Source organism: Pinus tabuliformis, chromosome J (genome assembly GCF_031772625.1).
Source record: "Pinus tabuliformis cultivar Carrire ecotype Pingquan chromosome J, CPIR1, whole genome shotgun sequence".
Classification (NCBI taxonomy): domain Eukaryota; kingdom Viridiplantae; phylum Streptophyta; class Pinopsida; order Pinales; family Pinaceae; genus Pinus; species Pinus tabuliformis.
Window position 1 is genome coordinate 1,327,584,356 of NC_142295.1, and position 25,010 is coordinate 1,327,609,365.

The window sequence follows — 25,010 nt, forward strand, 5'->3', positions numbered from 1 at the left end:
TTCCTAACGGGTGGGAGGCAGTCTCATTTTTTTTTAATTATCATTTAATTTATTCAATGTTCTTAAAATAATATAATATGAATATATTTTTGTAATATTAGGAAAGTGGAAGATTAAAAATAGGTTTCGTTAAATTTCATAGTATTGGTCATATTATGTATTTTTATTTTTATTTTTTAACTCAATTAATAATAACAATTTTGAAAAGCTTATTTTGTCATTTTTAAGGATAAAAATAAATCTAAAACATTTCATATAGACAATTGAAACAAATCTTATCTTTAATATGTAAAAGAGAAATCCTACTTACGTCAATAATACACAGGGGAAAAAAAAAAATCACATATGAAAAATAAAAAAGATTCAGTAATTTTCTTTGTAAATAAATGCATCTTAAATTTTAAAGTATAATTTATTTAAGTTTAAGTAAGATTTGATAATTGAGTTTATATTGGATTGTATTGAACCTACATGGTAAGGAAACTCCATTTGCAATGTGGAAGGCCTTGATATACCTCTTTCATAATAACAATGATCATAAGAAGCTGGCACTAAAGGAAAAGCTTAGAAAGATCAAGATGGAGAAGGGTGACACTATACAAAAGTACTTGACCAAGTTCACCCAATGTCGGGATGAGCTTGGAAGTGTCGATGTTATGGTTGCTGAAGACGAACTGGTGAGCCTAACACTTCTTCAACTTCCTAAGAGTTGGCATAGCTACCAGGACTCAGTGAATGGGAGGGAGAAGCTACCAGAGTGGGAGTGATTGTGGTCTGACTTGGTACAAGAAGCGATTCGACAGAACACCAAGGATGGATCCTCATCCAAGCACGATGATGAGGATAATTGTGCCTTAGTTGGAAAGGCAAATAAAGGGAAGGGGAAGTCTCCCATTCCAAATCAAATTCTAGTTAGGGTTGAAAGAAGAAGTGCCAAAGATTAAATGTTTCCACTATCACGAGATGGGACACTATGCAACAAAGTGTCCGCATAAGAAGGCTGGTAAGAATCCCTCAAGAGGAGCGGCAGGTTAAGCTCTTGCTTCAAATTTCGAGCTGGATTTCATGCTCATCACTTGCATGGTGACATCTGTGATGGGTAGTATGTAGTACCTAGATAGTGGGGCCTCATTCCATATGACCAGTAACAAAGAGTTCTTCAGTGGATTGGAGGAGAAGAACCTCCAGTTGCACATCGATATGGGAGATGATGGGAGGTACATCACGATCGACATGAATACTATTACCTTTCAAAGGGAGTATAGTACTCCTGTCACATTAAAAGATGTCATGTATGTTCCAAGTTTGAAGAAGAATTTGGTTTTACTTGCCATGTTTGAGGACCGTGGCTGCGATGTGATATTTAGCAAGGGAAAGGCTTTCCTTCGTCACAAAACCTTAGGACAGGGGAAGAGGATCGAGGTTTGGGTGAAGAACCTCAAAAAATTGGATGTAGAAGATTGTGTTGCTTTGAGCACTAAAGCAGAGAAGGTGCAGACCCGAGACATTAATGAACTGTGGCATATAAAATTGGGTCACTTGCACCATGGAGCTTTGAAGGTCATGCAACAAATTTCTATAGGACTTCCCAAGCGTACACTAGAGTAGAGAGACACATGACAATGGTGTACGTTGGGGAAGTACACAAAAGGTTCCTTTCATGAGAAAGATAGTCGAGCACAAGAAATCCTTGATCGAGTTCACTCAGATGTGTGTGGACTATTCTCAATAGCATCAACAATGAAGAAAATGTATTATGTAATATTTTTTGAGGATTTTTCTCGTAAGTACTGGATTTTCTTCATGTAGAAGAAAGATGAGACGTTTGCTAAATTTTGTGAATTTAAACCACTTGTCGAGAAAGATACTAGCAAAAAAGTTAAAGCTCTTAGAAGCGATAATGGTGGAGAATATGTATTGAATGAATTCAAGAACTTCTGTGCATCATAAGGCATTCGACGGGAGTTAATAGCACCTCATAACCCATAGAAAAATGGGGTGGCAGAAAGGAAGAACATAAGTATTGTGGGAGCGACACGGGCGATGTTACATGATCAAGGCCTACCTGATCCGGATTTAAACAGGAACGCAATAAAATACAGAGATAACCATAAAGACAGGTATGCAATGAAAATAATACTTCATTTCATTACTATAAAATATTGAAATATGCTTACAAACAGAAATGGAAATAAACCAGCTAGGGCGATGGTAGCTTATCTTTGAGAAGAGATGTGGCGGCTACATGCCTCTGAACTATGTTACAATGAGGCTCGAAGGCCTATTTATTGTTGAAGTTCATGCAACAAATTTCTATAGGACTTCCCAAGCATACACTAGAGTAGAGAGACACATGAAAATGGTGTACGCTGGGGAAGTACACAAAAGGTTCCTTTCATGAGAAAGATAGTCGAGCACAAGAAATCCTTGATCGAGTTCACTCAGATGTGTGTGGACTGTTCTCAATAGCATCAACAATGAAGAAAATGTATTATCTAATATTTTTTGAGGATTTTTCTCGTAAGTGCTGGATTTTCTTCATGTAGAAGAAAGATGAGACGTTTGCTAAATTTTGTGAATTTAAACCACTTGTCGAGAAAGATACTAGCAAAAAAGTTAAAGCTCTTAGAAGCGATAACGGTGGAGAATATGTATCGAATGAATTCAAGAACTTTTGTGCATCATAAGGCATTTGACGGGGGTTAATAGCACTTCATAACCCATAGAAAAATGGGGTGGCAGAAAGGAAGAACATAAGTATTGTGGGAGCGACACGGGTGATGTTACATGATCAAGGCCTACCTGATCCGGATTTAAACAAGAACGCAATAAAATACAGAGATAACCATAAAGACAAGTATGCAATGGAAATAATACTTCATTTCATTACTGTAAAATATTGAAATATGCTTACAAACAGAAATTGAAATAAACCAGCTAGGGCGATGGTAGCATATCTCTGAGAAGAGATGTGGCGACTACATGCCTCTAAACTGTGTTACAATGAGGCTCGAAGGCCTATTTATTTTTGAGAAACAATCGAAAACCCTTAACATTCCAAAACCTAACCCTAGAAGATGAAACACCAAATTGTGGGCCCCGTTTGGGAGTGAGTTGGACAGCCAACTTCCCGGGGTCGCGAATTGGTCATATTATCTCCATTTGACGTGCATGATAGCCTGTTGGAAAGATCTCTCCAAGGACTACGACGAAAAAGACGATTTTAGATAAAAAATCTCTGGCGGTAGATTTCCCAAAAAATGTCGTTTAGGGCCTCAAAATGGCTCCGGAAGTTTAGGACCCGAAAAACTGCTAAAAATAGTAAAATGTGCTATAATTAAGGAAACTGAAAAACTGAAAGAGACAGTTGTGGGGGTCCAAATGGGATAGGTGGGTGGCCACCAACATCCACCTGGATCATTCCTCCCCCCTTAGGAAGCAATGGTCCCCATTGCGTTGAGTTCCTCCCTGAGATGAGGAAGCTTCTGTTGAGCTAGGTCTCTAGTGAGTTGTTCTGCAATCTCTGATGTGTCCAGAAATGGTGGGAAGCATGGTCGACGACGGTCCACATTGAATATTCGGTGCAAGCGAAGGAATGGAGGAATGCTGTGCTTCAAAGCATTGTTGCTGTAGCCTTGTTACTAGTGTAAGGACCATGTCAAAGTGGTTTGAGTTTCTGATGGGTTCTGGTAAGGCGTTCTCTCTGCAGATGTAACCAAACTTTGTTGCCCACCTGAAACTTGTGTGGTACCCCTATGGGTAAGGAGAAGTTGTTCCTGTGTTCTGTCATGACTGTATCCCTCTGTTTCTGCTGCTGCGTGGAGGAACCCTTTGCGGGGGTCATGGATGTAGCAATGATATTCCCCTTACTTTGGGAGCGAACTAGACAGAAAATAAATTTCCTAGTCTGTGAGATGAGCTTGCTGCCTTTCTTAGCAGTGATCAAAGAGGTGGCGGTAGGTGGAGCTACCTCTGGTATCCTGTATAATGAATTATTCAAAGAAATAATGATAGCACGAGGCCTTGACTCATACACAACATGTCGCCTCCACAAGTATGGCTGGCCTAATAATACGTCACAAACATCCAAAGGTGTAACATCACACAATACCTCGTCTGTGAAGGGCTTGATGCTGTAGGGAAGGCGGCACTGTTGGCGAACTTTGAGATCTCGTCCTTCGTGAAGCCACCCGATACTGTATGGCTGTGGGTGTGGTGTAGTTGGTAGGCCCAACCGCTTCACGACCTCTGCTGAAATGAGGTTCTTTTGGCTGCCACTGTCGACAATGAATTGCAGCGACGAACCCTTCACCCACATCTGTGAGTGGAAAAGACGTTCCCCCCCTCTGGATCTTCGGACTCATTTTTCTGGATCTTGGCGGTGGCAACAGTGGCGCTGGGCTTTGCATCAATGATCTGCTTCCCTTTGCCATTCCCCTTGTCAGGTTCTGGTTCAAGGTCGGAACATGCATCTGATTCGGTAGCCTTCAATTCGGCCACCAGCGACTGCTTGGTCCGACACTCACTTGTGTTATGAGTGGGACTCTTGTGGAACTCACACCACTTTCCTACATCCTTCTTCGGCTTCATGGTGCTGTTCTTTTCTTGCGGCTTCGAGGGGTTGTCTTGGGTCACCCCACCTTGGCTTTGTCCTTTGGGCTTCGGATTTACAGATCCAAAGTCTCGCTTCTTCTGTTTGAACTTTTGCTCGATTTTGACAGCGTATCGGTATGCTGTGCCGAGTGAGGAGATGTTCAAGAACTCCATCTCTTCCTGGATGTATCTGTGTAGGCAGCCACGTATTTGAGTACCAGATGCAGCTCAAAATCTTTGATACCCAATTGTGTGCGAAGGGTATCAAAAATGTTTGTGAACTCCGGCACATCTTGGTCTCGTCCCTGCTGCAATGTGGTCCATTTGATGTATCTATCCTCATAGCTTTTGATGGGGTAGTACTGCTCCTTGATGGCATCCCGGAAGTCATTCCAAGTGGGTGCGGCTGAAAATAATGAGCCTGTACTTTCATCCTTCTGCTCGCAGTAGGTTTCACAACAGTCCTTGACGTGGGGGGCTGCTTTGAGAAGAGAGAAAACAATCTTTTCCCAACTTGAAAATTCATGAACAGAAAAATACCCATCTAGCAGATTTAACCATTTATCTACGGCATCTGCGTCTATTTGACCCTCGAAGATGGGGATTTCAAAATTAACTTGTACCTTAAACGGTGTGGCGTTTCCAGAGTAGCTGTTGGAAGGCGATGCGTCGCCTCTGGGTAGCCGCTGAAGGATCTGCGCAAAGCTATCCATCATCGCGTTCCTTTGCCGCTTAAGCGCTTCTCCGAGCAAGATTTTGATAGGATCTCCTGCCCCCTCGTCTTTCTTCTCATCCACCATGGGAGGTCGTCGAGATTTGCGAGGTTGGTCTTGCAAAGGTTCGACCAGTTCAAGCCCTAACTCCTTATATCCCGACCTCGTTGGGGACATGCAAAGAAAAACAGAGAAAAAGCAGACCACTCTGATACCACTGATCCGAATTTAAACAGGAACGCAATAAAATACAGAGATAACCATAAAGAAAGGTATGCAACGGAAATAATACTTCATTTCATTACTGTAAAATACTGAAATATGCTTACAAACAGAAATGGAAATAAACCAACTAGGGCGATGGTAGCTTATCTCTTAGAAGAGATGTGGCGGCTACATGCCTCTGAACTGTGTTACAATGAGGATCGAAGGCCTATTTATTGTTGAGAAACAATGGAAAACCCTTAACATTCCAAAACCTAACCCTAGAAGATGAAATGCCAAATTGTGGGCCCCATTTGGGAGAGAGTTGGATAGCCAACTTCCCAGGGTCGCAAATTGGTCATATTATCTCCGTTTGACGTGCATGATAGCCTGTTGGAAAGATCTCTCCGAGGACTACGACGAAAAATACAATTTTAGACAGAAAATCGCTGGCTAGTAGATTTCCCAAAAAACGTCGTTTAGGGCCTCAAAACGGCTCTGGAAGTTTAGGACCCGAAAAACTGCTAAAAATAGTAAATTGTGCTATAATTAAGGAAACTGAAAAACTAAAAGAGACAGTTGTGGGGGTCCAAATGGGATAGGTGGGTGGCCACCAACATCCACCTGGATCACTACCATTGCACTTATGGGCTGAAGCATGCAACACAACTGTTTATTTGCAGAACATAAGCCCTCATCAAATTCTTGAGATGAGTACACCAAAATAAGCTTTTTCAGGTAAGAAACTAGATGTGGCACACTTAAGGATATTTGGTTCATTATTCCAATGTCATGTTACCAAGGATGCATGGAAAAATCTAGAGCCAACAACTAAGTTGGGCATATTTATGGGATACACTAATACACCTCACAACTATTGGGTGTACCTGCCATCCAACAGAATGATAGTGGTTCGTAGATGTGAAGTTCAATGAAGAGAAGGCCATGAGATGTTCCCTTGAGAGGGAGCTTCAGTTACATGCAGATAAGGAGATTTTAGCTCCAAAGGAGGAACCTCAGGATGATGTGGAGTAGCCACATTCAGAGGTGTAGAGAGTGGGAGCACCCACTCATTTAGAGACTTTCAGAGATGGAAGGAAGCACACTAGAGAGGCTGAAATATTGATGCATGATGCTAGAGAGAACGTTGGAGCACCCACATCATAGTGTGAGTAGAGGAGATCACCATATTGGTACAATGGCTACATGTCTCTGATGAGTGAGAGTGTGGAGATTGAGCCATCCTCATTTGAGGAAGCATTGCAAAACAAACATGGGTTGATGTCATGGTTGAGGAGTATGACTTCATTATTAGAAACAATGTTTGGGAAGTGGTACCAAGATCAACAGAAAAGTCAGTGGTGAGTTCCAAATGGTTTTACAAGGTAAAACAAGCAGTAGATGGGAGTGTGGAGAAACACAAGACTATATTTGTGGCCAGAATATTCTCTCAGGTGGAGCGAATTGATTACGATGAGACCTTTGCTCCAGTAGAAAAGTACTCATCAATCAGATCTATTTTTGCACTCTTAGCGTAGATGGGATGGAAGATACATCAGATGGATGTGAAGACAACATTCCTCAACAATATGATTGAGGAAGAGGTGTATATTGAGCAGCCGAAAGGATTTGAGACCTTCAATAGAGAGTCACATGTCTGCACACTCAAGGGAGCACTATATAGATTGAAACAAGAACCTTGTGCTTGGTACACCAGGATTGATAGCTATTTCACTCGGTTGGGCTTCACCAAAAGTGAAGAAGATGCGAACCTTTACCATATTGTGGTTGAAGGTAAATTGTTGATTATAGTATTATATGTCGATGATTTGATTCTAACAATTGATGAGAAGTTGATAAAATGTTGCAAAGAGGATCTTACAAGAGAATTCGAGATGAAGGAACTGGGGCTCATGCACTCCTTTCTTGGTATGCAAGTATGGCAAGGAGATGAGGAAATTTTTGTCTCTCATAGAAGGTATGTCAACATGATACTAAAGAAGTTTCACATGGAGAGCATCAAACCCATGGAGACTCCTATAGCAAGTAATTGGAGGAAGGAGGATGCTACCTCAGGTGAAGTCGTGGAGACTACTATTTATATATAGCTTATGGGTTCACTTATGTATTTGGTGAACACACAACCGAACATGTGTTTTGCAATTAACCAACTTAGTCAAGCCATGGTTAGGGCAACCAAACTTTATTAGAAGGCAACTAAACATGTATTGAGATACCTTAGAGGCACCAATCATTTTGGTATTTGGTACAAACAAACAGAGCGAGAGAAACTTCAAGGCTTCATAGATGCAGATTGGGTAGGGAGTCCATCCGGCAGGGAGTCCATCTGACAGGAAGAGCACATCAGGGGGAATCTTCAGTATTGGGTCAGCAACAATTTCTTGGTACAACAGGAAGCAGAGATCATCTTGTGAGGTTGTATGGATGAGGAAGATCCTTGTTGGGTTATTTGGTCAACACATGGATCCTACAAAGATTTACTGTGACAATAAGAGTTGTATCAAAATCTCTAAGAATCTAGTTTTTCATGATCATTCCAAGCATATTGACAGTCGGTATCACCATCTACGAGATTGTGTGTAGAGGAGAACCATGTTGATGGAGTACATTCCTACAGAGGAGCAGGATGCAGATATTTTGAGAAAGGCACTGTCAACATGCAAATTCAAGTTTCACAGAGGCAGGATCGGGGTAGAAGATAATCCCTTTCTTCTTGAGAGGGAGTGTTGAAAAATGCAACAAGAAAAACCTAATTTAATTTTGTCCTTTAATTAAATTAGGAATTAAATTGTAATTCTAATTCTCATAGCAACTTGTAATAGTTATCTAAGTTAATTTGACTTAGTTGGCTTAGTTAATTCGAGTTGGGAGTCTATCTAGAGTCATGTAAAGTGGTTCCTAAATTTTAGGGGCCCTGGGTGAGTACTTTTGAGTTGTAATTATTTAATTTAGTTTAACTGAGTTAAACCCAGTTAAACTAGTTCCAATTGATGGAGGAATTAGTGGGAGATCCAGTAGTGGGGTGTAACTAGCACAACTCAACTAGTAAATTGAAGATTCACTCATAATTAACTCATGCATGTCATATCATAGAAAAGCCCAATTGAGATTGGAGTTCAGGGACCGTGTACTATCAGTTGTAAAATAATCTAAATTAAACCGATGGTGCATGCAATGAGAGGAAGGCCTATTGATGGATTTCATAGTTATGGATGAGGAATTTCCCAATTAAATATGAGCCAATTCCCTAGAAAAATGCACAAGGAAATAGGGGCTTGGCAGGTAACAGATTTGGCTAAGTATTGGCTGGAGCTTGTTTTCAAAGTAGCAAGATAAATTGAGATTGTGAAGATATTGCTCGGGCTTGAGAAAGTCATAGTAATATTCTCATATTTTTTTATTAATGCACAATACAGATAGCGGGGTTTTTATTTGTGGTTTTCCCCAGAAAATTATTGTGTTATGTGTGATTGAATTCTTTCTTTTTTATGCTTTGTGATTTCATCAATTAATTATTTTTTGTATTGATGAGTAGAGTAGATTCAAGTCAATTGTTTTAGCATACTACAATCTATAGTTTGAATATACAAGGAATTTCTGCATCATTAACTACTACTGTATCATCCATATTATTTTTATTATTTATTAAGAGATGGTCTAATTAGAATTTAATGCTAATGTGAAATGAAAGGGTGCCAAAATTCTAAATACTATGAAAAATTCATGCATGGGAAGAAAAAATCAAGCAATTTACATCAAGCTAGGTCTGATAAAACTTAGGTTGCACATTACAGGTTGCTCCTGACCAGGTTGTACATCATCCACTATGACCGTTAGATTGGGCCAAGCATTATACCCATTAAAATAATTTAAAATCAATTGGGTGGCGTGCAAGAATAATTTGGCTTTTCTTTCATTTAGGTCCCCATTTCAGATCAGCATAAGAAGTCAATGAATGAGGTGTGTTGAAGTAAGCATGGAAAGGTTATAGTATGCAACCTTTTGGCACACCTATAGCAGAGATTGTGCGCACATGAACATAGCCTAACATATGTATCTGATCATTGGAAGAATGATTATCATCTGTGTATAGCATGGAATATTTGGCTCGTACGCATAGCTTGATGTATTGCATTGAAGAAAAAGACAAATATGGAATTTTAGGTTTTTCTCATGGTCAATTCTTGGGTCAATTTATTATGTGGAGATTAGATTGTTGAAGTGTGCATTGAGTATCATGTGCTTTGTGCACCAATGCGCATAGAGCAATTCTTGAGGACTGAAGAGTCAGTATTCCAGGGATCAATTTGAGTCAACGGATGTAATAGTGCATCAGACTATAGTTTGAGTGGCAGAGTGTGGAAAAAGTTTAGTTTTTTCTAAGTGTGCAGAGGCACCTAGTTGCATGGAGAGAGACAAATACTATTGGTTGCGTATTTTTTTTGTCCTAACAATGTTGCTGCGGGGATCATTGTTCTAATGTCATGCTACTAATGTATTGAGAAAGTTTTTTGGTTTGGGTTGAAATTTTGAATTCATGTCATAGTGTCTATGTGGCAATAATACTTATGTAGAGTGTGTTCGGCTAAGTGTGAGCTAATATAATGACGTCAAAACCATGTTCATTGTTTATTGTACTAAGTTATAGAGTTGTATGTATGCTTCCAGTTATGTTGGTGTATTAAGGGTTTGATGTTGCAAGTGTATGTGAGTTGAGTGAGATATGTTAAGTGAGTTGTTGTTGTGGGTAGATTGATTATGAGTAGAGTACTGTATTGTTGAGAGAGGGTTGATTGATTATGAGAGGTTGTTTGTGTAATAGAGAGAGAGAGATTGTATGAGAATTTTGTTTGATTCGGTTGATGAGATTAGTGTCAGTGTGGTTCCAATGTGAACAGTGGGATGAAACACGACCCATGATGTTTGATTTTGTTGCAGGTGGATCTTAGTCTAAAATATTGTGGAACATGGTCCACAAGAGCTTGAAGGTTGGGGCCTTGGGAAAGTAGTGACTTTCAAACTCAAGGTGTATTGACATCCTTCAATTAGTGGCCTGAGAAATTGGGAGTAGTGGCTTCCTTCTAGTGGTGGCTGGAAAGACTAATGGGTGTTGGAGCATCTAGCAGGTGGTTCCCTGCCTAGTTGTGAGAGTGGTGATCTACAAAGTTTAGGAAGTGGTGGCTACTGTCAAGTAGTGGCCTATAGCAAGTAGTTACTTTCATGATAGCAAGTTGTGGCTTGCACACTAGTGATGGATAGTGCATGTGATGTAAAATAAATATTTGCATAATAATAAGAAGAAGCAGATGGAGACAAACAGGTGGTAGTTTTTCTCCCATAAGGGTTTCCACCTTACATCTGGTGTCTCCATGTACATGATGATGTTTATGTGTTTCTCATTAGTATTCACATGATTTACTTGTGATGGTTTATGTACTACTTAGGGTTCATGTTTATCTTTATATCTGCTATTTATATTGTCTTGTTGATGATTCAATTAATTGTGTAACAAAGGAAAAAACTGGCATAAGTTGAATCATAGTGCACAATATTGATTCACCCCTCTCTTAGTATTATCAAGCTTCCAATAGAAAAATAGGAAGAACAAGAGGATGGGGGAAGAAAAAGAAAAGGGTAAGAGAAAGAGGGAGGAGGAGTGAAAGGATAGGAATAGGTAGAAGAAAAATAAGGAGAGGATAAGGGAGACAGAGAGAGGGAGAGGAGGAGAGGAGTGGAGGGGGGAAGAAAAATAGTAGTGGAATATGGGAAGGGTGAGAATGAGGAGCGAAAAGAGAGGGGGAGAATTGGGGGAAGAGAAAGGAAAACTAAAAGGCCATATCTAAAACCTAAAACCCATTTGCAAAACTAGTTTCAAAACTCCAATTTCCATCTTCAAAACCCACATCACATTCTATTTGAAATATACAAATTTTAAAAAATGGGGAAAAATGTCAAATACATTGCTTATGAATCCAAGAGATCTAGTGATGCCCTATAAATCTTCCTTTCTTTCGTCTATTAGGAGTCCCCACGAATCTCTTTAAGATCCAAGAATCTCTACCCCTCAATCATGTGAAAATGAAATAAAATGAAGCTACAAAATGAATCCATTTCTTGATCGGTTTACAAATCTTTCTTTCATAAAAATACTTATTCAAAACTTGGTCAGTAAAATATTAAAGAATTAAAGTTAAGTAGAATAAAAGAAAAAGGTTTTATCAATTGTGATTATTATTTCTTTTTTATGCTCAAGAATATCATAGGATAATTGAAGGTGGAGTAAAGTGGAGAGGAGTTTCCATCTCTAAGAGAGGACAAAGAAACTTATAATGTCTCTCAAAGGAAGTTTTAAGAGGATAAAACCAAGCAACAAAGAATTGGAAGATTACAATACTAACATATTAAGTTAGTTGGGAAGTGGAAATGTAGAGACATTGATGAATATACATATGTCCCCTATAGGCATAAATCCTTAGGGAAATGAATAAATATGCTTTGAGGATATCCAGAGCTCTTACCAATCCTACCAAAATCAAACAAGTTGATACGGAGGAAATATTTAACATGAATTTAGACTAGGTGGTTTTTGACAACACCAATTACTTAACAACAATATGAGTAGTAGTTATTTTCTTCTTTAGTGATAAAACACAAGAAAATATCACTAAATTCATCCGATAAGAAATTAAAATATTGCAGTACTAATGGATTAAATTGGGTAGGAAGTGGAAGAGTGGAGATACCAATGGTTCAAAATTGTGTTCTAGGCAAGCCTAATTCAATGGGGATCTTAAAGATTGTAATTTAAGGATATGACAGTGATATCAATTTTACCAAAATTAAAAAAGTTGAGAGGTAAGAATCCTTTAACATGAATCTAGGCTAGGTGATATATCCTAATATTAGGTAATTAATGTTTGGAATGTGACATTCTTTGCGTGGTATACTTTTGATATGTTTTGTGGTTTTTTTTACAAAGGTTTTTCTGCATTGTGATTTAATCCCACATAAGGGATTAGGGTTTTAATGTAATTCACAGTTAATATATTAGGTTTTCAGATGTTGCATAATACCTAAATGTTATGTATCCTCAAATTAACACAATGAAGAAAATGAAGGTGTGGCTCTAAGGTTTGTTGATTTTTATAATTAAAGATTTCTAAAGTAAAAAATATGTTTATTGTGTGTATGTCATTAATATTCTTTTTATTTTCCTTACTTAAATTTTTGCTTACCTAGAAACTATCATATTTTTTCCATTAAATTTTTACAATACACGATTATCAAAAATCAATTTAAAAAATAAATAAATAAAAATTCCAACCTATAATATTTTTATTAAATATATTTTAAAATATATCTTAGTAATAATCACGTAACACTATTAAAATATTGTCTATTTACATATAATATTTAAAATGTTGTATATTTACATATAATAGGTTATATTAATGTAACACAAGAATTGTGTAACAAATTTCATTAACATAAAATGGATGCAAAAAATTACAATATTGCAATTCAAGTATAGGGTAAAACAAATATTTATTTATTTTATGTTTTTAGTTTCATGTACTTGAGTTTAAAATAACATTGTAAAGTCTTAATACGTGTAAAAAAACAAAAATAAATAAATTAAAAAATGCCATATTAATGTAAAGGCTTTTTTTTAATAAAAAGTCCATCGATTATTCTTTTCAAAAATAAAAAATTATAAAATAAGATTGCAAACCGTATTACAATACGGCCATATGCATTTTCATGTGGATGTTAATAGTGTCATTTTAATATGGTGTGTAAAAGTTAACGAATAGCTTAATAAAAACCATGCTAACTTAATGAGTGAAACAAAGAGGAGAAGCCACAAAATAGTTAGATAACACTTGTTTTTATTAGAATAATATTAGGTCGTTGTCCTTAATAAAATTAATTTGAAAATCAAATTATTTTTTAATTTTTAATAAAATTATTATTTTTATTTTTCTGATTTTTATTTTAAACGAGATATTAATCCTTATATACAAAAAGGCTGTTCAAGTTTGAAACGTCCATATTGTTTGTGTGGTTGTTCTAGCTAAACTGCTGTTGCAGAGGTGATGGGATACAAGAAGTTGAACTTCATGAATATGGTAAGTACACCATTGAAGTTGAAGTTGAAGGTGATTCTCAGTGCGATTGAAATTTGAAGATGAAACAACACGTTTTGATCATTGCATTAACATCTTCAGCAAATAATGTACCAATTATGAGAAATTTTTAACCATGCCCACAATTTGTCAAAATGTTTTGCTTACAGCATTATTCACTTTTAAAAATTTTCAACGAAGAACACGAGTTATGAGAAATTTTTGAGCATACAGACGATCTGTCAAATTCCATCCGTGTCTCAACCTTTAACTTGTGACTCTTCCCGTGGGATGACAGCGATTGACGGCCTAAGTGAACCTTTGAAATTTGACTCTGACACCATGTGGCTCAAGCAATGCTGACGTGAACGTGCACGATTCTTCAATTTCATGATCAGATTCACCGCATGTCTGTGCCACTTCATAACTTCTGGTCGATTTTTCAACTTCATCATCACATTCACCGACTCTTTGTGCCACTTCAGAATTTCTGGTCAACGTTCGAAGTGTAATAATTGGAGTCGTCTATCCGGAGGATTTGTCTGGCCGGTCAAAAGTGATTGGAATCTAGATTAAAAAATTCAAAATTTTTTGTAAACATAGTGTTTGAATAGTGTTTTTAATGGTGGAAATGGATTCAGTACCATTAAAAATGTCTACAACACTTAAAATTTTGAGATTTAAAAACTATAACTTAAATTTACAAAAATCCTTACTGAATTTCCTTTAAATATAACCAGAATTTCTATAATTTTCCGAGTAATTCTTCCTATTAATTAGACTACGGCGTAATAATTCAGAAAAGGTGTAATTTAATCCTTTACGTTTTTGTTTTTATATGAAGTTGTCGATAATTTTTTTTAATGTAATTGTGGTTACTGAGCTCCTTTTTAAAATGTGTTTTGATTCCATAAATAATTTAAATGTTTTAAAAAACTTTCCATTAAGGACACACAAATTTTTTAAATCAAATTTATAATTTCAACGTGTTTTTACTAGATTTTGTAGAAAATTAATTAGCCGAGACTTATAAAACGTAGCAGTTTAATCAATAAAAGTTTTTGTCTTTTAGTGGAAATCCAATCACACAAGTTTTGGTCGGATTGTGTATTTTAAGTCTTTCAAGTGGGAATCCAATCACAAGTTTGGCCAGATTTTAATCGTTTAAAACTCATGCTCAGGTCTAAATATATACATAGATTCAGTGCCTTGAAAACTTAGATTTTTACCGATTTATGTGATTTTTACCAATTTTCACAAAAATTTTACCAATTTACTACACTGCTGTTCAATTTTGAAAGGGAAATACACTCAAATATTCCACCTAATCTAGAATATTCCAGATGTACATGGTCCATTAAAAAAATTGACCAAGGCCTGTTTTATTCCGGGAATCCTCAACAAAATATGTGGGTTTGCGTTGCCTCTTGCGATTTGACTCTTCTACGTATTAAATAGGTAGGTGTGCGTCGCCTCCTGCCAGTGACAGGGCAACCATTCCACTTCATATTCAACGAGAGAATATTCCTCATAGTCAATGACAGACTATTCCCCCTTACACCGGCTTATCCCCTTATCCCCTTTGATAGGATTACAACCACCAGTGGGCTTGCTAGGGCTGAATTTAGCGGCATCTGCCCTCGGCTGTTTTATATGGCCTTACGTTGAACCTTGGCAATACCCTGTTCATTTTCTGGGGATTCTGATAGCTTCATATTCTATGGTTCGTTCACAGTTAATCGGCGTGTTATTTCTCTTCTGGGCAGTACTGACAGCCGCCGATCCAGAGGCTAAACTTCTGAACTTGGGATGTAGTACGGTGAAGAGTACCAACGTCACCCTTTTCAACAACAATTTGAATGCTGTGCTTGAAGCCTTACGTGCCAAGATTGTTTCTTCTGGTTTTGCTACCGCTGAGCAAGTAATAAGCACAGAGCCAGTGTATGGCCTGGCGCAGTGCAGAAAGGATAAAAGCCCCTCCGATTGCCTCAAATGTATTACCGTCGCAGGGAAGGAAATTCGCAACTGCTCCGCCGTCTCTGGCGGCAGAGTTATATATGATGGCTGTTTCTTGCGATACGAGAGCAACAATTTCTACTCCCAAGCCACGGGCCTTGGTAACACGCAGTACTGCGGTGCCACTAAGGCCAGCGGCGACAGTAATCAGTTTTCTGAAACGGCCCAAAATTTGATAGGCGATCTCATAACGGTAGCTCCGAAAACCGCTGGGCTTTTTGCTGCGCAGCTCCGAAATACGAGTGAAGGGCCATCAAATAGTACCATCTATGCTCTTGCTTCGTGCCTGCGGTCTATTAATGAATCAGGGTGCAGTGAATGCCTGGGAATAGCAGAGGGCAATATCAAAACTTGTTTTCGTCAAACGGAGGGACGGGCTGTGGACGTTGGCTGCTATCTGCGATATGCCACATATCCCTTTTTCCCGAGCAACGCCACCACGGATCTCACTGCCCTCTTATCTTCAGGTTCTGAAAATTTCCAATGCCTTTAGTATCTTCCTTCTAGTCTGTTAGGTCTAACTTTTACATTTGCCAGTTTGGGTTTGAAGTATGGAAATTACAATACTATGGGTAGGAAGCTGCCATTTTTTATTTTGAATTAAGAGGATCTATTATTTTATTGATTATATGTACAATCAAAATATTATTTTATGTACTCGTGCCTAAAAACAAATCGTTATATTTCTTAATCCATGCATAACAATATTTAAACTATTCGGTTAAAGTATTTTTTAAATGTTATTATGTGAGACATATTTATTTAATATTTTATATTATAAAAATATTTTATATATTTATGAAAATAAATAATCGTTGGTCCATGCATAAGAATTTTTAAACTATTCGTTTAAAATATTTTTTAAATGTTATTATGTGAGATATATTTATTTAATATTTTATATTATAAAAATATTTTATATATTTGTGAAAATAAATAATTTGATACGAGTATAAATATATTTTTATCTAAATAGAAGTGGTTTAATTTATTGATTAAATAAATTTTCCAAAATATGTTTTTTTTGTTAATTTTAATTAAAAAATTTTAAATTTTTAAAAATTTAAATTTAAATCGTTTAATATGTAAAATTTCAACATTTAAAAATTATTTATTTATACATTCAAAATTACAAGTTAAAAAACAAATTACCGTATTCTTTCTTGAAATAAAACAAAAGAAAAGCGATCTTGGAGAAAGCCACCCAAGCCCAGCCAAAATAAACAAGAGTGAATAACGAGAAATGATGATAGATCATTCTGTAGCACGGAGAAACAGAGCTTTCCTCGGCAATGAATTTGTGAGCCTACCTAATGACCAACCTTCCCTTTTTCTCATGCGCTGTGAGCACAATAAACTAACGGGTGGTACCCAAGCACCCTTGCAGTACGAGTAGCAGCCATGATGCAGTAGAGCCATGCAGTTTTGTTTGGAGATTTATGAAAAGGTTTTTTTTCATCTATAAATTAGACTATGTTTTTAAAATATATAATAGGTGTTGTTTTTAATTTGATTTTTTGAATTTTCAGATGTTGGAATTTGGCGGAAAAAATTGAGGTGAAATCTTGATTTGTGTTATGTAAACTGGTTTTTCTTTACTATATATATGAATTCAACACCCTCAAAAACCTCTAGGGCACTTAGATTGTGCAGGGCTACCTATCAAACTTGTGATTTCAATAAATTCCTGTGAGATTTTAGAGAAATTAGATAGGAAAAACCCACCTGAAAAACTCCCAAAACTTACGACTCGTATATAATATGGTGGGATCAAAATTTATTGGAGTCATCTACCAAAGCCGAGGAATTGCACGGATAGCCAAAAGTGGCCAGAATCAGGTAAGAAAAATTCAATCGGGTAAGCAAAATTCAAAAAATCTTGTAGAGGCAGTGTTTGAATCATGTTTTTGATGGTAGAAATAGGTTCAGCACCATCAAAAACTTCTAGGGCACTTAAAAGTATGAAGTTTGACCGCTTTTACTTGGATTTACAAAAAAATTTGCTAGATTTTTTCAAAATATAGCCAAATTTCCATAACTTTCAAAGAAAAAAACATAATTGTTAGACTACTGCAAATTTATTATGGTTTAAAATATTTTAATTAAAAAAATAATATTTTAACCAATTTGAATAATTTGAATATTAATTTATAAATAGATATTTTATAAAAAAATACTTTCTCCATTTAAAAAAATAATAAACAATTTATTTTAATTTTAGATATTTCTTTTATAATTAAAACATGATTTTGATACATATCAACCTAGTTATATAATTAATATGTCCATAAATATTAATAGAGGTCACTTCATAAATTTTTGAAAATAAGTGTTATTGATACTTCTGACGAGGAGATACTAGGCAGACACCACTTAAGTGCAAGCTGACTTTCTTATGTTCCATCTTAAAGCTGTAACTAGAATATCTATCAAAGAAAGTCAAATACAAGAGAACTCAGATTATGTACAAACACTTTATCTTCTTGACACGAAGGAACTTCAGGCTGAAGCCAAAAGACTCGGAACCAAATATTTACATATTGGTTGCATAAGGGTAAGGATCAATCCCTTAGTCCATAGAGGACTGGATACTTTTGTTCTTGCCACAGTCAGATATCTGACACATAACAAGTATTTAGATTCATTGATAGGAGGAATGGTTGCTCCATTATCAAATGGACCAGTATACTTTGATTGCTATCCCAACTTTTCTATATATACATTTGATGAGCACATCAAGGATATTTTACAACTACAGATTCAAACAACAGGGTTTGATATGAAGAAAAAGAGAAATAATATTGCCATTCAAATTCATGGTTGTTTTAGACACACAAATACCCTCTATCCCGTGGTTCTCCATGCTCCCAACAAAGAATCCAAATCTATTGTGGTTGTTCTAACAGATACCCAGAATCAAAAGATAGAACGCTAAGTTTTCCAGAACATTGGGTTGTTGATAACCCAAAATCTCCAGCATTGCTAAAGATTACTTCTGCTGCTATACAAGAAGGACCATCATCTGCTGTAGTATCATTTCCTATAAGATCTACAATAGATCGCAGAAGAATCAATTTAGCTTGCAAAGCATCATCCATGTATATTGATCCACAAGTAGTAGATACTACCAGTTCTTTTACACCATCTGTAAATTTCCCTCATATAGATCTAATTGAATATGCTCAGATTGTAAATTTTTCTTCCCTGCAAGTCATTTGCCCAAGTTGCAATCAAAAGATAAATCTCAGTAGCGTTGCTGATTCTGTCATACATCAGAACCACCATCCAAGAACAGGAGTATCTCCTCCTACAACTTCTGTCACTCTGTGTCCAAATCCTAAGTGTTCTAAAATACCTTTCCCTCATGATACTAATAATGTATTAATGATTCACGAGCTTCCATCTGTGGAAAATGAAGACCCCCGCCTCAAAGACATGTTTAGCAAAATGCGTCCTACTGGTATGCCTTGCTATGGTCTAGGATATCTTAAACAACTTGATCAAATAATCCCTCAATCTAGATTTGACAACTTTTTGCCTTCTGATTGTAAGAAGCCTTCAAAATCAGAAATGCACAAGTTCTTTTTGGTTATGGAAGGATGTAAGAAGCATACAATTGATCATCACTGGATGAAAAATATGCTTAATTCGAATTTATACACTCATCCTAAGGCTAAAAATTTTGACCTTACCACTCCATACCCAGAAAAATCAGATTATCCCATGAATGGAAAACATATATGCAAAAGAACAATCTCTGGTTTTTTTTATGAATGGAAGAGGAAGCAAGAAAATACAGATGTACAAATGGCAGATGTTGAATCATCCTCAACAAAACATTCTTGGACTACCATAGATGGCAGTAAAATTGAAACTCCTACCACCTTCCCTCCTTACAAAGGCATTGTATTAGGAGAAGCACAGAACAATGCTAAAGCCATTCTGCTGGTCATAAAAGATGACAGTGCCCTTGGCATTGATGGTAGGATACAGAAAGCCAATGAACAGATAAACTAGACAAATACAACAGTAAAAGGGCTAGAAATGAATTGTGCAAAGTCTATTGAAGTTAAAAAATATTTTGACAGTATACAATTCTCTGTAAATAGTATTAATTGAACTTTGAATGATGTGAACTATTCCACTATTGTATTGAAAGGTTTTGTTAAAGAATCCTTAACAAGGATAGAAGATGTTGAAAGGAAAGTAGATATGGGAAAACAATCTACTCAAGAATCTATTGAAGAACTGTCTGAAAAGTTTGATAAACTTCATATAGCCCCCAAAGAAAAACCGATCCCTGTTTTTTCTCTATTCAAGAGATCTGTAAATATTAAGCATCCTGTTAAGCCTATTGATAGATTTCCTTCTCTCTTCCCTAAAGAAATGGCCAAAGAAAAATCTGAGCCAATGACTATCTCCTCACTGTTTAAAGAAGTAGAGCAACCTGAAAGCTCAAAACCACATCTGTTCTCTATCTATGAGCTTGTCCAAAGTCAATATGACAGGTATCCGGCACCTAATCTCAGTGGAAAAAAGGAAACTTCCAAAAACACATAACTTCTATCTTGAATCACATAGAGAATGGAATATTGACGATCTAAGTGTTGCTCAAATTCGACAAATGATATATCTTATGTTTACAGAATAAAAGCTCATGTGCCTAAGGGAAAAAAATGAAATAGAAGCTTGTAAATCTACTGTTCATTGCTTTACGGGAACTTTGTTGAGATGGTGGGAAACAGAGTCATTACTAGCAATAGTGGCAAAAATGGAAAATGAAATCTTGAAAGATGAAGTGAGAGATATCATTCATAATTCTGATGGAGATGCACAAAGCAATATGATTGGGGCACTGACTTCATTCATTTTAGAACATTGGTGTGGAGGAGAACTTGAACCGTGTCGATTAAATTTTTGAACTTCCAAACCATTTGATTTCGAATCGGAGGAAGAATATTCTGAGTATAACAAATCTGAACTATGCACACGATTTTTAATATTTAAAGAATTAAAATTCTAGTAACCACATTTCCAAATAGGATGCTTATGGGCATAAAACATATATAAGCAATCTAAATTTAGAAACCATTTATTTACAAATTCTCTGCAAACAACTACAATCTGCAAATTGAAATCAAATTCTCGAAAACTTTGATAAAAATACAAACAACTAGAATCTACAAATTATAATGGAATTCTTGAAAAAATTGATAAAAATATCACAAAATAAAGACAGAGCAGCTTAAAATGTAGAAAGCTTAGAGGCTATTTGGATAACATTTGTATGACTTCTAACCCATTTCATATATTTTTGATGCATGATAAATTTATATGACACCAAGATAGACATAATCGAATTTTATTTCAGGGCACAAAAACAAATCTCGAACATGGATAATCATTGTTGGTGTCGTCGGAGGCGCAGCTGTAATTTTAATTATGACATTAATCGCCAGACATTATTTTTTCAGATTATACACTATCCCCTCCCAGCAAAGACAAGGTATGCCGTATGCGCTTTGATTTCACATTTTAGAGTGTGCGTAACTTCTTTATGTCTTTATGTTTGGTTGCAAACTTTACATCTACCTATTTGGAACTGTACAACAGTCGACACTCTAGTGGCAACGGAACTCCGAGGACCCGTAGACTTTGATTTCAAAATATTAAGAGATGCTACCAATAAATTTGACACTGCAAATAAGATTGGAGAAGGAGGGTTTGGTGAAGTATATAAGGTCAGTTACAATCATTATTGGTATCTTATTTGGGTTATAGATTTGGGGAACATTTGATAAATAATTCAAACCATCGTTATTTCAAAAATATTCGTGGAATGGATTTAAGTTGTTGGAGAATTGCCTCCCTTCAATGGTTTCTTAGACGCTGAAGTTTGATTTGATGCAGGGTACGCTGAGGAATGGGAAGGTGTTAGCAGTAAAGAAACTATCTTTAGTGCAATCTGCCCGTGCCATATCCGAATTTGAGGGCGAAGTGAAGCTCATATCAAATGTTCACCATCGAAACCTGGTACGCTTATTAGGATGCTGCAATCATGGCCCAGAAAGACTGCTTGTTTACGAGTACATGCCAAACAGTAGCCTCGACAGAGTATTATTCGGTTGGCCCCCTCATACTTAATCCCTCTGGATCTTCTTCTTTTTTTTGTTGCCCAATGGTTGTTCTGTTGTAGCTGAGATCATATAAGTGTAATGCATGTGGCAACAGGAGAAGGGAGGCAGAGTTTGAGTTGGGAAACTCGTTTTGGGATCATATTGGGCACTGCTCGCGGCCTTTCATATCTGCACGAAGATTTCCATGTTCGCATCATTCATCGCGATATCAAATCCAGCAATATATTGCTTGATGAAAATTTTGGTCCAAAAATTGCAGATTTTGGATTGGCCAGGCTTCTTCCGGAAGATCGGAGTCACCTCAGTACTAGAGTTGCAGGAACCCTGTAAGAAAAATAATCCTTTATACGACTGTTCTGATTATATTTGCATTTAGGTTGTTTTGATTATATTTGCAGTTAGTGTTCGAACATAATTAAAATGGAGTTTTGTTCGGTCAGAGGATATACAGCACCAGAATATGCCGTTCATGGGCAATTGACCGAGAAAGCGGATACCTACAGTTACGGTGTTGTAGTTCTTGAGATTGTAAGCGGCAGGAAAAGCATTGACATGAAGCAACTACCGCATATGCAATATCTTTTGGAATGGGTATTTTCACCGACCATTCACGCTATATTTCTCAAACTGGTGTGGATAAGGCAACTCAGGCAGTCTCAATTTGTTCTTATTTATTATTTAATTTATTTAATGTTTTTAAAATAATATAATAAGAATATATATTTGTAATAGCAAATTTGAAGATTAAAAATATATATTTTTTTAAGTTATTAAATTTATATTCATATGAACTTTAAATTTCAGAATATTTGTTAGGTTATTAATTTCCTTGATTTTTTAACTCAACATACCATAACAATTTTGAAAGGTTTATTTTAATGTTTTTTTAAGGTAAAAATAAAACTATAATGCACTTGTTAGAGTAAAATACTTCAAATTTCCAAATAAAATTTATAAAAACAGCATAGTGTAATCCCAGAACTATTGTTTTTTATAATTCGATTATTTTGTCAAAGCTTGAGATTGCTAAAAAGAAATCAATAGGCAAAGTGGAAAGCAAATATGTACCGGAACTTTAAAAACTATCTGTATACATATTTTTAGGTAGGCAAAGTGGAAAGAAAATATGTACCGGAACTATAAAAACTATATGGATACATATGTTTAGGTATAGAGTTCATTGTCATATTCAATGTATAAACACTTCCAAATTTAATATACCATTAAACTATACCATCAAACTTGAATGGTGAACACGCAGATGCTTGAAATTTTGATGGATGGCGCAACCCTATTAAGTGAATTGATCACCCTAGATTGCACCTCGCTCGTCCCCAGTTGAGTGGATGAACAAATTTTTTTCCCTCGAAGTGTCAAAAAATGTGTTTTGAAAAATTGATTGACCGCACCTTACTGGATTGCCCCCACATTGCACCTGACTTCTCTGTAATACAAAATATATTAATTTATCTCGCTCCAACTTTTGAAAACTTGGGCAGTCTTTAGGTTGGGTTGTTTCAAGATTTTTAGTGGTCTTATTAAGTTATTTTTTTACAAATTTTGTAAATACAGTTTATTTTTTAGTTATTATTATTTTTTATTTGTTTCTTAGTTTATGTGAGTTTTGAGATGGATGGCATTGATTAAATTGTGAAATTTAGATTTAGGGATATTTAAGTTATCAAAATTATTTTAAGACCATATTTGGTCTGAGCTACATCAACTTTTAGCATAGCTAGATTTTTACCTAAAATTTTTTCTACCAATAACCTTTATACCGTAGAATGCCTTAACAAAACACTTATGACAATGAAGTGAATGTTATGACAATGAAGTGAATGTTATGAAAAATTGATGAATTATATTATTAATGTTGCAGGTATGGAAACTATACGAAACCAACGAGGTTTTAAAAATGGTGGACGAAACCATGGGAGATGAGTACGATAAGGAGGAAGTGTTGAGAATGATACAGCTGGGTCTGCTATGCACCCAAGCTTCTGTTGCACAAAGGCCATCGATGTCTGAGATAGTGGCGATGCTGGTAAGCAAGAGGGACATCAATAATTTGCAGACAACACCCATGACGCCTGCTTTAGGATATACAGTGCGGACTACCAATTCTGAAGCGGGCACGTCTTCATCGGCTTCGAATGCAACGGTGTCAACATCGCTCACTGCTCGTTAAATACAATTACAGATAAACAACAGTAATAGTTTCCTACCAAACTATTTTCATGCATTTTAGACATTTCGCAATGTACCGATTTTACAATCATACAATTCACATATTGAAAATTTCAGTTGTGTAAAATATTATGTGAAAATTTCTGTAAAATATGTTTTAAATAGAAAAATATGTATGCGACAACTAATTTTCTTTTTTTAATAAAGTAATTAAAAGTAGAATAAATGTGTGAATTATATATTTATATTTAAAAAAATATTAAATAAATTATTTGAAGATTTTTGTTAACTAATTTATGTGTGGATAACAACTTCATATATAAAAAGCTCGTCTTCCTCGGACGTAAGGAAACAGGTTAACGGCCCAAGACCCAGAGGCATCTGGCAGGAGTGAAACCTGCTCCCTTACGGACCACCAGCGGGTTATTACAGGTGGCGTGGTTTTCCTTGATAACGGTGATGAGTCAAATCGACATTCGCGGATAGCAACCAGAGATGGTTGTCCTCACTGTTGGTTTGACCCCTGAGTTTGATAGTTTTGCCACCTTCGGAAAAAAAAAAAAAAACAACTTCATATATAAAAAAATAAAAATAAAAAATTTATGATTAAAACTTTTATTTTATTTAACATTCAAAATACAATTTCAACCATGAAAAATAACACATTGTATTTTACACTTTAAAAAATTAATCTTTCTCAACTCATTTTAAATCAGTACTTAAAATAAATCTATACGGCTTATAAAAAACATCAATATAAACAAAAATTTAAACCGCAGTAACATTTTTTTATTCTCTCAAAAAAAATTAAATTTGTATTAACCAAAATACATAAAATAAAAATCTACAAAATTTAACGACCATCCTTACCCAAAAAGCAAAAAATATTAATAAAATCCCAAAATAATAATGAATCTAAATCCAGCCATTCAAGGCAAAAACAAAAACTGAAACGGCTGTATCAAATAAAAAATTGTTAAGCCCAAGAGAAAATAGCAGGCCGAACTCGTTAA

The 25,010-nt window shown here is 35.9% G+C and overlaps 1 protein-coding gene across 1 annotated transcript; it reads left to right on the top strand.

The window, feature by feature from the left end:
* The first annotated feature begins 15,250 nt into the window (after positions 1-15,250).
* LOC149232188 (cysteine-rich receptor-like protein kinase 2) lies at positions 15,251-24,118 on the top strand. The gene is made up of 7 exons (XM_089379378.1): positions 15,251-16,140; positions 21,045-21,179; positions 21,287-21,414; positions 21,584-21,797; positions 21,905-22,136; positions 22,251-22,401; positions 23,690-24,118. The coding sequence occupies exons 1-7, from the start codon at positions 15,378-15,380 to the stop codon at positions 23,996-23,998; spliced, it is 1,932 nt and encodes a 643-aa protein (XP_089235504.1). The 5' UTR covers positions 15,251-15,377; the 3' UTR covers positions 23,999-24,118.
* Positions 24,119-25,010: the final 892 nt, after the last annotated feature.